Source organism: Diabrotica virgifera, chromosome 3, assembly GCF_917563875.1.
Source record: "Diabrotica virgifera virgifera chromosome 3, PGI_DIABVI_V3a".
NCBI classification, from domain to species: domain Eukaryota; kingdom Metazoa; phylum Arthropoda; class Insecta; order Coleoptera; family Chrysomelidae; genus Diabrotica; species Diabrotica virgifera.
This window is the reverse complement of record NC_065445.1, coordinates 155551091-155565847: the sequence shown is the minus strand read 5'-3', so window position 1 is coordinate 155565847 and position 14757 is coordinate 155551091. Positions and strand designations below refer to the sequence as shown.

At 37.7% G+C, this 14757-nt stretch overlaps 1 protein-coding gene across 1 annotated transcript in view; it reads left to right on the top strand.

Moving 5' to 3' along the window:
- Positions 1 to 649: 649 nt before the first annotated feature.
- LOC126882595 (mitoguardin) overlaps positions 650 to 14757 on the top strand; it is a 100429-nt gene continuing 86321 nt past the window's right edge. The window contains exons 1-2 of the mRNA XM_050647568.1: positions 650 to 1016; positions 6495 to 6787. Of these exons, the coding sequence (XP_050503525.1) occupies positions 650 to 1016; positions 6495 to 6787 (660 nt within the window). The remainder of the gene's footprint in view (positions 1017 to 6494; positions 6788 to 14757) is intronic.

Genomic DNA, 14757 nt, shown 5'->3' with positions numbered 1-14757 from the left:
TTTAGATATTCTAAAGAACCGCTATCAGAATAAGGTCACAATCATAAATTCTTACTTAACAGAAATTATAGACATTCCTACACTGAGAAACAGCTCACCGCAAGCCCTCAGAAATTTTCTAACTACCGTAACAAAAAATATGCAATTGCTAAAAAATTTGCAATTTTCAAGTACAGAGCTCATTGATATAATTTTAGTTTTCCTGCTAGAAAGCAAATTAGATTTTTCAACAAGGAGACTTTTTGAAACTGAGCGAAATCATTCAGATGTACCAAAATTGGATGTTCTTCTTAAATTTCTTGAAAAAAGGTGCATTGTTCTGGAAAGCCTGGAAAATACAAATCCTAGGCAAGCCAAAAACGTAAAAGTTTCACATCATGCATCCAGTAATAACACATCAGAGGATTCAGATAAAAATAATACGTCAAATAATTTAGTTTCTGATTTTTATTGCATTTTCTGCAAAAAGCAAGGTCATAAAATTTACAAATGTCACTTTTTCAAAAACATTCAGCATGATGACAAAATAAAATTCGTGAATTCAAAAGGTCTCTGCGTAAACTGCCTAGGTAGGCATAATTCTAAAGATTGTTCATCAAAACATGTATGTATCGTTTGTAAAAGGCGCCACAATACAATTTTGCACATTATGGCACCAAATAATAATTCGGGTAAACATAATACTTTTTCTACGACCCATAAAAATGAAAGTCCGTCCACTTCTACAAATTCAAACAATTACGAAAGCGAACATTCGTCAAATTCAAACTTTCAAGGTCCTTCGTTTCAAGGGCAAGAACCGTTTACAAATTCCTTTTCTGCTTTGTCCGTAAAAAATTTAAACATACTTCTAGCTACGGCCAAAGTAACCATTTTCGACAAAAACGGGAAACCTTTAACGGCCCGACTGTTACTCGATACGGGAAGTCAAAATAGCTTTTGTACCCAGTGTCTCGCTGATAGGCTGGGCTACAAGCCATATGACATATCTCTAAACATTTCTGGCATAGGCCAAAGTAATTCGGTTTCAAAAAAGATGGTCAACATAAAAATGCATTCTAACTATAATAAAAAGTTTTTCAAAATTTCATGTGCCATCTTAGAAAATATTACTTGCAATCTTCCACAGTTCCGCATTCTTACAAAAAAATTACCAATTCCAAGGGACGTTTTTCTCGCCGACGATTCATATCACAAACCTAGTCAGGTAGACATCTTGGTTGGGGCTGATTTGTACTACGACTTAATTCTTCCTGACATAATTCCTCTGGGCCCTAGGCTTCCAGTTTTGCAGGCTTCTCATCTGGGGTACCTAATAGCCGGCGTGATTGCTCCTCACTTGACGGCACCTACAGTAGCAAACAATGCTTCTGGAGATGTTGCTCTACTTTCTACGTGTAGCACGGACGAGCTGCTCACGAAATTCTGGAACATGGAAGAACTTTCTCAAAAACCTATTCTGTCGGAAGCTGACGAGCTGGCCGAACAAATATTTCAAACTACAACAAAGATCCTTGAAAATGGACGCTTTGAAGTAGATATTCCATTAAAAAGTGCACAAGAACACCAATTACTGGGTGATTCATTTTCTATAGCCAAACGGCGTTTTCTTTCACTCGAAAATAAATTCCAAAAAGATAAAAAATTATTTTTCGAGTACAAAAATTTCATTGACACATATATTTCTTTAGGGCATGCTGAATATGTACCTCTTTCGTTCGTAAATGAAAATTCGGACAAAAAATATTTTATTCCACATTTATGTGTCATCAACGAACAAAATAAAAGTACAACTTTGCGTGTCGTCATGGACGCTAGTTGTAAAAGCTCTACAGGAAAAAGTCTGAACGACATTTCATTAAAAGGGTATCAGGTTCAACCCGATTTATTCGACATTCTGGTTCGTTTCAGGCAATACAAATTCATATTTTCCTGTGACATTCAAAAAATGTTTCGACAGACGTGGATCAACAAAGATCAACGCTTTCTACAAAATATTCTATGGAGGGACGATACCCACGATTCTATAAAATGTATTCAATTAAATACTATCACATACGGGACGAATAGCGCCCCGTTTCTTGCGACGAGAGTCTTGCAAGAAATTTCAAATAAAAATAAAGTTCAATTCCCATTGGCCTCGCATTTTCTCGAAAACCAATTCTACGTAGATGATGGTTTATGTGGGTCAAATAATATTCAAGAATTGCTCGAAATACTTCAGCAATTAAATTCTGTTCTAAACCGCCATGGGTTTACTTACATAAATTCCATTCAAATTCATCCATATTCCTACAACAAATCAACCCAGAACATTCAAAAAATACTACTCAGGAATATGACCTAAATTTCGATTCCACTTCCAGTAAGGTTCTAGGCCTAAAATGGGACCCTGCGGAAGACCAAATGACAATTTCCGTCCCCGAAAATAATTTCTGCCCACCAATAACAAAAAGAAAAATCCTATCTGCGTTAGCGCAATGTTTCGACCCTCTGGGACTCATCAATCCGTTTATTGTTAAAGGCAAAATGCTTATGCAGAAACTCTATCTGCAAAAAATTCACTGGGACACAGAAATTTCGGACAAAACTATTCTAAACGATTGGAACAACTTTCTACAGGACTTGTCACAATTAAAACAATTAAAAATTCCTCGTTTCTATTTTTCTGAAAAAATAATTCTGAAGGTTGAGCTTCATGGATTTGCAGACAGCAGCATGGCAGCTTATGGCGCATGCGTATACCTAAGAACTTTCTATTCGGATGAGACCATCTCTTGTGCATTAGTTTCTTCCAAATCAAGGATAACTCCGTTAAAGACGGTAACACTTCCTAGGCTTGAGCTGTGCGCAATGGTTCTTCTTTCAAAACTTGTTGCAAAAATAATTTCTATCTTTGAAAATCAATCTATAAAATTTCATTCAGTCAGCCTCTGGTCAGACTCCCAAGTAGCTCTGTCGTGGTGTAAAAGTCATCCAAGTCGGTGGTCGGTTTTCGTGGCTCACCGGGTAGCTGTTGTCCAAGAGTTGACTCAAAACTTTACATGGCTTCACATAAAGTCTGCGCAAAATGCCGCAGACCTTCTTTCTCGAGGAATGTCTGGTTCTGAAATTCTCAATAGCCGACTTCTGGTGGCAAGGTCCCAAATGCTTGCGAGATAAAAATTTCAATGTTTCCAATCTAGTAAATGACAAAGTTCTCGAAAACCTACCCGAGGAAAGAAAAATAAGCCTCGTGGTAAATTCTAATGTGGAAAATTTCTGGATAAAAATTTTCTCACGTTTCTCAAATATTTCACGCTTAAAACGTACAGTAGCGTACGTATTTCGTTTTATTTCTAATTGTAAAAAACAAAAAATTTCTGAACCTCTTTCTGTTGCGGAGTTAAATTATGCAATGGATTTCATCATCAAGAAAATACAGGGTGATGCATTTTCAAAAGAAATTTCGGCGCTTAAAAATAACAAATTTATTTCGAATAAAAACTTCATGTCACTAAAACCATTTTTAGATTCTTCTAATTTTCTCAGAGTTGGAGGCAGACTTACGAACTGTCCCGACATAGACTATTTGCAAAAACATCCGATACTGCTCCCCTCCAATAATCCTATCGTCAATCTTATCATCAAAAATGAACATCTCAGATTGGGACATGCTGGTGCGCAAACAGTTCTCTCAAATCTTCGTTTGAAATTCTGGGCTCTCAATGGTCTAAAGGAAGCAAAACGAATCATTCGCAACTGCACCATATGTTTCCGATTTTCGTGTGCTCCTGCACAACAGCTTATGGGTAATTTACCTGAAGATAGGTTGTCCATTACAACAAGACCCTTTCAAAAAGTGGGTGTAGATTATGGTGGACCCTTTCTGTTAAAATCTTCTTCACTCCGAAAAGCGCCAAAAATCAAGGCATACATAGCCATTTTCGTGTGCATGGTGACCAAAGCTGTGCACATTGAGGTTGTTTCTGATCTAACAACTTCTTCCTTTCTATTAACACTTAAGAGATTCATTTCCCGACGTGGTAACCCAACCGTCATTTACAGTGACAATGCCACATGTTTTTCTGGTGCAAAAAACCAACTCTATGACTTATACAAATTTTTTCAAAATAAGTCTAATTCTCAAACCATTATGGAATACCTTTCTGAAAATCAAACCTCATGGAAGTTTATCCCCCCTAGATCTCCTCATTGGGCTGGGCTCTGGGAAGCTTCAGTAAAAAGCGCAAAATATCATATGCGTAGGCTAATAGGCTGTTCTTCTTTCACTTTCGAACAGTTTTACACTGTCATGGTTCAAATTGAAGCTGTGATGAATTCAAGGCCTATCTGTTCCATGTCCAGCGACCCTTCAGATTACACCTTTCTCAGTCCTGGGCATTTTATAATTGGCTCCAGCCTGTCAGCGCATCCTGAGCAAAACTTACAAAAAATTCCGGAAAATAAACTATCCATGTTTCAGCAAATTGCAAAAATACAACAAAGTTTCTGGAAAAAGTGGTCTGTTGATTACTTGAACCGGTTACAAAATTCTCCAAAATGGTCCCGACCAAGGGAAAACGTAAAAGTCAATGACTTAGTTCTTCTGAGAGAGGATAATGTACCTCCTCTAAAATGGCCTTTAGCACGGGTAGTTGTTACAATGCCCGGGCAAGATGGCAAAGTCAGAGTGGTCAAGTTGAAGACCATCGATGGTCAATTCACAAGGGCAATCTCTAAAATTTCGGTTCTCCCTAATCAAGGTAAAGAAGAGTAGGTTAGACCACAAGGCTCTAACGCCGGGGGGAATGTTGGAGAACTATATTCTCCACCCAAAATAAATTCTATTTCACCAGCAACAAATTTCCGCGCCGCCTCTGTAACAACCATAAAATAATTCCATTACGCAGTGAAAGCTTCCAAGAATGTTAATCTCCGCCTCTCTTTTACCCAAAGCACCCAACGGAAATATTTGTTAACGGGATGAAAGAGCGGGGTGCAACAGTCAGTCAACTATCAACACTCATTAAGAACGTACGCAAAAACCTCTTTTCATTTACGCTTTTTCGAAGAGAATTCTTCACGCCGCAATTAGCAAAAAGCCGGTACAAAGTGTAAATATATGTGTAGTGGCGTCTTTCACGGATAAGTTGTTAACTCAATTGTTCACATGTAAAATTCTATTTCTTGCCCTTTTCAACTTCATTACAGTCATAGCAAAATAGAAAGTGTTTTATTTACATTAACAATTCAACAGGCCAGAATTACAGCATCTTACGGTTCATTAAAAGTTCTCCTCTTAGCTATCGAAGGCTTAGCGACACATTGAACTTACTGCAAGTGCAAAACGCTGGAAAGAGACATTGGAACTACTCCAAACTCTCCATGGAGGAATGTTGAACACCGGCGTCCCTCCAACGGTGTTTCCAGTTAATTTACTGGACTACAAGGTGTTTCTATAATTTGTATTTAATCTTACATAATAATAATAATCAGACAAAATTACAAAAAAAATCGTAGATTAAGTAAATTATTTATTTTTTATTTAATTATATTTTTCATTCCATTTTGCCGCTTTTAGGAGTGTCTTGTTTTTATAACATAGTTATAAAATTCACTACAAATCCTCCTGAAATTGGTTTTCGTGGCTGAAAATCGGGACATTTAGTGTCCCGATCAGGTACAAATCGGTACGCGTCCCCAGACCCCTGAAAATCGGGACGTACCGCGCAAATCGGGACACCTGGTAATGCTACCCAAATATCGTATTCGCTGTGCTTTGATCGTCGTCGTGATCGTTGTATCTTTATATAGTTCTTCCAATTGTTTATTGGTTCTTCTTCTCCACTGACCTTCTATTTTCACACCTCCATATATTGCTCTTTGCATTTTTCTCTCCCATCTTTCTAAAAGGTCTGTTTCTGACTTTTTGAGCACCCATGTGTCGAATGCGGATGTTACTGTAGGTCTGATAACAGTCTTATAAATTCTTATTTTTGTTTTTCTTGATACGCATTTGGATTTCATTAATGTGTGTAATGCTCCATATTTTTTATTTTCTTTAGTTATTCTTGCTTTTATCTCCCCTTACTCATGACCATTTTCATCTATTTTGGCTCCCAGGTAAATAATTTCTTTGGCTCTTTTGAACGAGTATGTTTTTTCTCCATCTATTTGTACTAAGATGTTATTTTCTTTTTCTTTTTGGATCTCCCCCATTATCATATACTTTGTCTTTTCTTCATTTATGTAAGTCCCAATTTTTTGGCTTCTGTTATTATGTTTTTCATTAACTTTTGTAGTTCTTTCTTGCTTGTTGCTGTTAGTGTCAGTTCATGCTATAAGTATGCATTGCTCATACCATTTCTAAAGCCAAATTGTGAGTCACTAATTTCATATTTAAGAGTTTTAACAATTCTGCTGTGTATTATTTTCGACAAATAGACACAATTAACTACGGCTGAATAGAAGATATTTATAAATTATTAAACCAAATACGATTTTCTTTTCAGGTATGGAAGCCTTAGAAACGTGCATAGGCTACTGGGAGGACGCCCTGGCAGCTTACCGCAATACCAAAGACGGTGGGCAAACGCTGCCCGTTCTCGGGCCCGAAGAAACTGCTTTCTGCAAGGATTTACAGCAACTCTTAGAGTACGCCATAGAACTACAAGAGAACTCAGAAATGTTGTTCTTAGATGAAATGTCCATATTGTTTAGATCCGAAAGTGGAGTCCGGGAAGAGTCGCCGGGAAAAGATTTGAATTTGTCGGAAGGAGAGAGCTTTGCATCTGCTCAAGATATGGTGAGTGAGACTTACTTGATACCTTCTCTTCTTCTTCATATACCATGTCCTTTCAGAACGTTGGCTACCATCATAGCCATCTTAATTTTATTCACTGCCACCCTAAATAGCATGCTTGTATCAACACCATACCAATCTCGCAAGTTCTTCAACTATGAAGTTCTTCTTCGGCCTGGACTGCGTCTGCCTGCTATTTTTCCTTGCATAATATTTTGCAGTAACCTATATTTGGGACCTCTCATTACATCACCGGAATACTCCAGCTTTCTCTGCTTGATGCTTCTTATAATCTCAGTAGTCTTGCTGAGACGTCCTAGTATTGTGGAGTTTCGAATCTTCTCCACCCAGGAAACTTTTAAAATTCTTCCATAACACCACATTTCGAAAGCCTCAAGGCGATTTAGATCGATTTTATTCACAGTCCAGGACTCGACACCGTAAAGTAAGACCGAGAACACGTAGCAGCGAAGCAGACGGATCCTTAATGCCAATTTTAGGTCTCTGTTACATAACACCTTGGACATCCTTCTAAAAGCGGCTTTGGCCTTCTCTATCCTAGATCTAATTTCGCCGTGACTTTCTGCGTTACAATGTAATTGCTGTCCAAGGTAAACGATTTTATCAACTTGCTCAAGTTTGGTATTATTTACATATTATATAGACGGTTTTATATTCTGTTGTTTACTTATTACGAGTATTTTGGTTTTCCGTATGTTCAGATCCAGACCTGCCTCCCTACAACTGTCCACGACACTATCCAGTAGTATTTGCAGCTCTTCTTGACTAGAAGCTAGGAGTACTATATCGTCCGCATATCGCAAATTATTGATGACTTCACCGTTCACAATAATTATTCCTTCTTGTTTTTCAGAAAGTGCATTTCTGAAAATTCTTTCGGAGTAAACGCTGAAAATCAGGGGTGACAAGAGACATCCCTGCCGTACTCTTCTTTTAATATTAAGAGCCTGTGATGCCACACCATCTACTAAAACTGATGTTGTTTGATTCCAATATAAATTTACAATTATTCGAACATCTCTGCCGTCCATGCCAATGTCTTTTAGAACTTCGATCAATATAGAGCGCCTAACACGATCAAATGCCTTTTGGAAGTCAATAAAACAACAGTATATGTCTACAGATATATCTCGACATCTTCGAACCAGTACGTTCATCCCAAACAATGCCTCTCTGGTTCCAAACCCGTTACGGAAACCAAACTGTGTGTCACTTAGGTATTCCTCCCATTGACTGTAGATACGAACATAATATTATATATATATATTCGAAAAAGCTCAAAATGCTCGAAGAAGAGATAAGGACCCTACAGAAGACAATAAACCAATCGGCAAAACCATTCTGCCATATGTGAAGGGTACGACAGAGAAAATAGGGAGAGTGCTGAGAAAACACAACATAGAGACGATATTTAATACGGACAGAAAGATCTCAACTATTTTACCAACACCAAAGACCAAAATATCGTTAGAAAGCCAAGGTGTATACGAGATTCCGTGTGGGGATTGTGGAAAGTCGTACATTGGACAGACCAACCGAAGAATCCAGGTAAGACGAGAAGAACACCGAAATGTTATCGAAAGGGGAGAAACCACGTCATCCCTGGCTCAACATGTCGCAAATACAGGACACACAATAAACCTGAACCAAACAACGATGTTAGCTAACATCGAAGTAAAAAGAAAACGGGAAATCAGAGAATCGATAGAAATTGAAAGAAATCCCAACGGCTTAAACCAAAGAGATGATGCGCAACGGCTTCCTACAACATGGAAAACGGTACTGAAGAAAAAGTCCAAAATAAATCAGGCCGCAACATCCACGCGTAACATCCCACCGACGACTGCAACCTACACCGGACCGATAACAAGAGCCAGAGTTCGCGCAGGGCAAGCAGCAGCAGCATCAGGATCAACTACATAAGTGACGGTATCGTGAGTAAGAATTCAGTTTACTTCAAGCAGCAGCGAGAAGTGGAACTACCTGACTTGACAATGGCAAGTGAGATCTTGCCGAAACGTCGTCAAAATAATGGTTTTTCTCAAAACCAAAATTATTCAACGCGGAGTCAAACCCGCAAAACAACAGAAAGCACATATAGCTCCCGCGGAAACTTCAAGTGCAACATAATTAACCTCTACGGGGAGGAAATTCTACCAGACATCAGAAGATACGAAAAACTACGATCGAAACGAAGGACGTTGTTATGCAACCTTACGTTTTTAGAACGCTGCCGTGACGAAAGCATTATACCGACTTGTATGAAGCTCACTTTTCACAAAAACAACTATAAAACTAAAAACATCTTAAGAAGAGCAAGCCTGGCGCGTATTAGAGAGGCAATCCATGATACCAGACGAGACATCGACAAAATGAATGCAGAATCATTACAGCTGCATCTTAAACTAAGTAACACAATCCATCCAACATTATGGAATTTCTTTGAACAACTGACAAACTTTCGAGCAGAAACAGATGCTGATCTCACTAAGACCAAACAAATTAAAAAGTTTGAAAATTTGTTACTACAACAGCGGCCAAAAAAGAAAGAAAATCCACAAATAGAAACAAACAATTTAGTATATAACTTTTCAAATCTGACACTGGATGAAGCCACGAATAGTGTTCTTGCAAAAGGTTTCAATTTTGCTGTTGCACCTACATACATTCCCGTAGAAAACATCATTACTGAGGTAGAGACTACAATTACTAATCTCCCAGCAGAAACAGCCGAGATCATACGCCAAGACGTATCAAAAATATTAAGAACAGCTAAACCACCAAAAAGAAATTTAACACGGGAAGAGAAAGAAGCCTTACATAATTTGAAGAACAACAAAGAAATCATCGTGCTTCCAGCTGACAAAGGCAACGCTACGGTAGTGATGAATATTCAAGACTACGAAACAAAAATAAACGACATCTTAAATGATACAACATATCAAAGCATCTCGTCAGACCCGACAACCTATCTAGAGAAAATAACAAAAGCCAAGATCAAAGCCTCAAATATCAATAAAGAACAACAGGTCCATCTCATACCTAGAGAGAAGTCATCTAGATGCCCAAAATTTTACGGCTTACCCAAGGTACACAAGGCAGCATTACCACTGCGACCAATTGTGAGCTCCATCGGATCTCCCTTACAACCGCTGGCAAAATTTCTGGCTCAACAGCTGCAACCATACGCGGAGGAAGCGGATTCTTACGTCAAGAACGCGAGCCACTTCATCGAGCGTATAAAAGGTGTGACTCTTGAGCCGGGACATTTACTAGTCAGCTTCGATGTTGTCTCACTTTTCACGAATGTTCCTATAGATGAATCACTGGACATCATAAGCAAAAAGTATCCAATATCACCGGATACACTAAACCTAACCAAACACTGTTTAAATAACACTTATTTCATCTATAAGGAACAAAGATATAAACAAGTTGAGGGAGCACCGATGGGTTCCCCACTGTCACCAGTAATAGCGAACTTGTTTGTGAAGGAAATAGAACAGCGGGCAATAGAAACAGCTGAATACAAACCCAAAATGTGGCTTAGATACGTGGATGACACTTTTATCATCTGGACCCACGGAGAAGAAAATCTAAAGGCTTTTTTAGAACACATCAACAATATCCACCATAAAATTCAGTTTACCATATAACTGGAAAAAAACGATCAAATTCCATTCTTAGATGTGTTAATAATAAAGAAACAAGACGGACACATAGGCCATACACTGTATCGGAAACCGACACACACCGATAGGTATCTGAATGCTGCTTCACACCACCATCCTGCACAACTGCATTCAGTCATCAAAACCTTGATTACAAGATCCGAAAGACTGACAGACCAAGAACATCAAAATGAAGAAATGCATAACGTGAAAACAGCGTTAAGAAAAAACGGCTTCTCAACATACAACATCGAAAAAGCTCAAAATGCTCGAAGAAGAGATAAGGACCCTACAGAAGACAATAAACCGATCGGCAAAATCATTCTGCCATATGTGAAGGGTACGACAGAGAAAATAGGGAGAGTGCTGAGAAAACACAACATAGAGACGATATTTAATACGGACAGAAAGATCTCAACTATTTTACCAACACCAAAGACCAAAATATCGTTAGAAAGCCAAGGTGTATACGAGATTCCGTGTGGGGATTGTGGAAAGTCGTACATTGGACAGACCAACCGAAGAATCCAGGTAAGACGAGAAGAACACCGAAATGTTATCGAAAGGGGAGAAACCACGTCATCCCTGGCTCAACATGTCGCAAATACAGGACACACAATAAACCTGAACCAAACAACGATATTAGCTAACATCGAAGTAAAAAGAAAACGGGAAATCAGAATCGATAGAAATTGAAAGAAATCCCAACGGCTTAAACCAAAGAGATGATGCGCAACGGCTTCCTACAACATGGAAAACGGTTCTGAAGAAAAAGTCCAAAATAAATCAGGCCGCAACATCCACGCGTAACATCCCGCCGACGACTGCAACCTACACCGGACCGATAACAAGAGCCAGAGTTCGCGCAGGGCAAGCAGCAGCAGTATCAGGATCAACTACATAAGTGACGGTATCGTGAGTAAGAATTCAGTTTACTTCAAGCAGCAGCGAGAAGCGGAACTACCTGACTTGACAATGGCAAGTGAGATCTTGCCGAAACGTCGTCAAAATAATGGTTTTTCTCAAAACCAAAATTATTCAACGCGGAGTCAAACCCGGAAAACAACAGAAAGCACATATAGCTTCCGCGGAAACTTCAAGTGTAACATATATATATATATATATATATATATATATATATATATATATATATATATATATATATATATATATATATATATATGTTGATGTGATCTTGATTATTGATATGAGATAATATTCTTATTTGTCATTTAATTTAATCAATGCATTAATAATAATTTAATTAATTAACCAGATCACATATCAATATGTTTTCAATCTCAGGGCGAATTATAAAATTAATTACTTACTTACGTGGCTTCTCAGTATTTCTCAATGGTTCCTAATCGGGATCGGAAAGAAAAGAGTAAAATAATACACACATATGGGTTACAATTATAATCAAAATATTGTTTATTTTATTTAAATGGCAATCACTGCTTAATATGTGCTAGATCTTATTATTCTTAAACATAACATTTACAAATGGGAATCTTATTTCCTTTTGGTTTCCAATTGAAAGTTTTTATTAACATTTAACTATTAGGATTTATTAGCAACAATTCTATTTAAGTTTGATGAAGCTTTTCTGATATTATTGATTATGTTCTTCAATTTATAATGTGGTATTTAATACGAAAAACCCATACATTCATGTCCAAACAAATGAGACTGACCTTTTTCTGGTGAACTGAGAATGTCTTCACACAAGACCCGTTTCCTGCTATCCTTGGCTGCGATCAAAACCTCGTCCTGGCTTTCAGTAATGTTCTCCTTTGAAGATTAGCTCGTATAGCTCTCGCTCCTGCTTCTGTCGTGATGCTGTGTTCTACCTTTTTCGAAACTGCAATCAGCTACCGGGACACTCTTGGCTCAAGGAGGTTCTTTACTCTCAACATGGCCTACCTCTCGTTCCACGATAGATCTCCACACTCACGGAACTACACCGGCTTTCTCACTCTCCGTACACTACCGTCTACTACTCGACTTCACTTCTCGACAGCTCAAAACATTCTTATCTCCTTTTTTCAGTCATTCACCTACTTTCTAAATATCCCTTCCATATTCACAAATCAAACTTACACCACCAACTCTCATTCGCAGTATTCCTCAAAACCAATTTTTAATCTTTCTAAATATGCTTAATGGATTTCCAAAAAAAAAATAGTTAATTCCCATTCTAAAATTACTTTCTACTATTTACAAATTTTAATGACCTATTCTCTATTTCAACTGAGTCTTATTTAGCATAGGCTAATGATCGAACCTTCCGCGAACAACGATAATGACCTATTATCTTTTTCAACTGAGTCTTATTTAGCATAGGCTAATGATCGAACCTTCCGCGAACAACGATAATGGTACGCGCCATTCACTTTGTTTATTCTAAGCGCATTGTCCCGAGTTTCGTAAGCTTCGTCTAATCACTTCTTAAAATTAAATATAACAATTTGTTGTATACAGGTTGTTCTAAATTTATATGCCCGTGGTTGAGAAAATTGAAAATATTTTATATTAAATTGAATTCTGTTTATGATTATCAAAATTTAATTTTCATATCAAATAGAAATATAACAAATCCCCGCCTTGTATTCGATAAAATTTATCTGCATTTTTAAATAAATTTTCTCGAGGCAAAACCAACTCCCTGTATATTTCCTTACTTTAATCTACGTCTTATATCCTAACTTACTATCTACTTCATATAATTCTGTCTTTTATTCGTGATATTTGTATACATCGTGAATATTATAAATTCCTCGGATCTTTTCCGAGTTCCTGTGCCTCAACTCATAACTATTTATCCCATTTTCATTATTCACGATGTACGGGCCTTCGAAAACAGGCATCAACTTTGCGCAAATGCCCCCAGGAAGATTTGATACTCGTAATGCCCTCACGAGTACTTTTTCACCCTTTTGGAAAGTCACTGGTCTTCTTTTTCTATTGTGTTCCTGTCTTTGGATATATTTTTCGTTGCTTTGCCGTAATCTTCTCTGTACGGTTTCAATCACCTGTTGATATTCTTTTGGCTCTTGGTCTTCCCATGGCCTTATCGGCAGTACACCCTTCATGATGTATTCTGGGGTCTCTTTTGTTACTGTGCTCGGAATTGTATTTAGATACCTTTCTATTTCCGCCATTTTCCTGTCCCAGTGGCGATGTTGACCATCTGTTGCAATGCGAAGAAATTTCGTCACTTCCTGTATGAATCGTTCCGAAGGAGTACTCTGTGGATGCCTGATGCTGACAAAATTTGTCTCTATTCCTCGTTCTCGAAGTTGTCCCTTGAAACGATCATTTCGGAAATACGTTGCATTGACCAGTAGAATTTTTTTTGGTGTTCCTACTATGGCTATAAAATTGTCGATTTTTCTTAATATTTCTTCCCCCTTTGTGGTGCGGCAACTATATAATTTTACGTATTTTGAAAACACTTCCACCATTACCAGAATATGTTTGTTCCTTTTAGTGGTCATAATTAGATCGCTTAACATATCTATTGCTACAATGTCTAGTTTGTTTCGGGCTTCAATATTTTTGGCAACATTTTCGTTTTTGAAATTCCGACTCTTATATTTTTGACATACATCGCACTTCTGGGTAATTTCCTTTGCAATGCGGTAATCCTGTCGGCTGATGTAATTTTCCCTAAAAACGAGCCAAACTTTTCTGCTACCGATATGCCCATTGTCCTCATGTAATTTCTTTATTATCTTTTCGGCCAATGTCTGTGTCACTAAATATAGTTCCTTTCCGTCTATTCTCTTAAAATATATGTTATTTTCTACTTCCGCTCTTCTTTTTTCTCTTTCCTCTAGGTCTTCCTGGTTTGTCCTTATCTCATTTAACGAATATATCCCTTCTTCTTGTATTAATCTATTTAGTCCCACCTGTAGAGTAATTGTTTCCTTTTTTTCCGGTGTCCTCATCCCGTGTTAGAGCGTCGGCTATTATGTTGTCTTTCCTTTTTATATATCGGAACTCAAAATCATACTCCTGTAATAATAGAATGCCTCTATGTATTCTATTATTTACTAATCTATTCTTCATGATATGTACTAAAGCTGCATGGTCTGTTTCGATTGTGAATTTTGCTCCCAATAAGTAAAACCTCAATTTGTTTACGCAATATAGTACACTGGCAAACTCCAATTCTGTAACACTATATTTTCTCTCACGTGTTTTAGTCACTCGAGATATAAAACATATCGGCACTTCTTGGTCGTTTTGTATTTAAGACAGAACTCCTGCAAATTT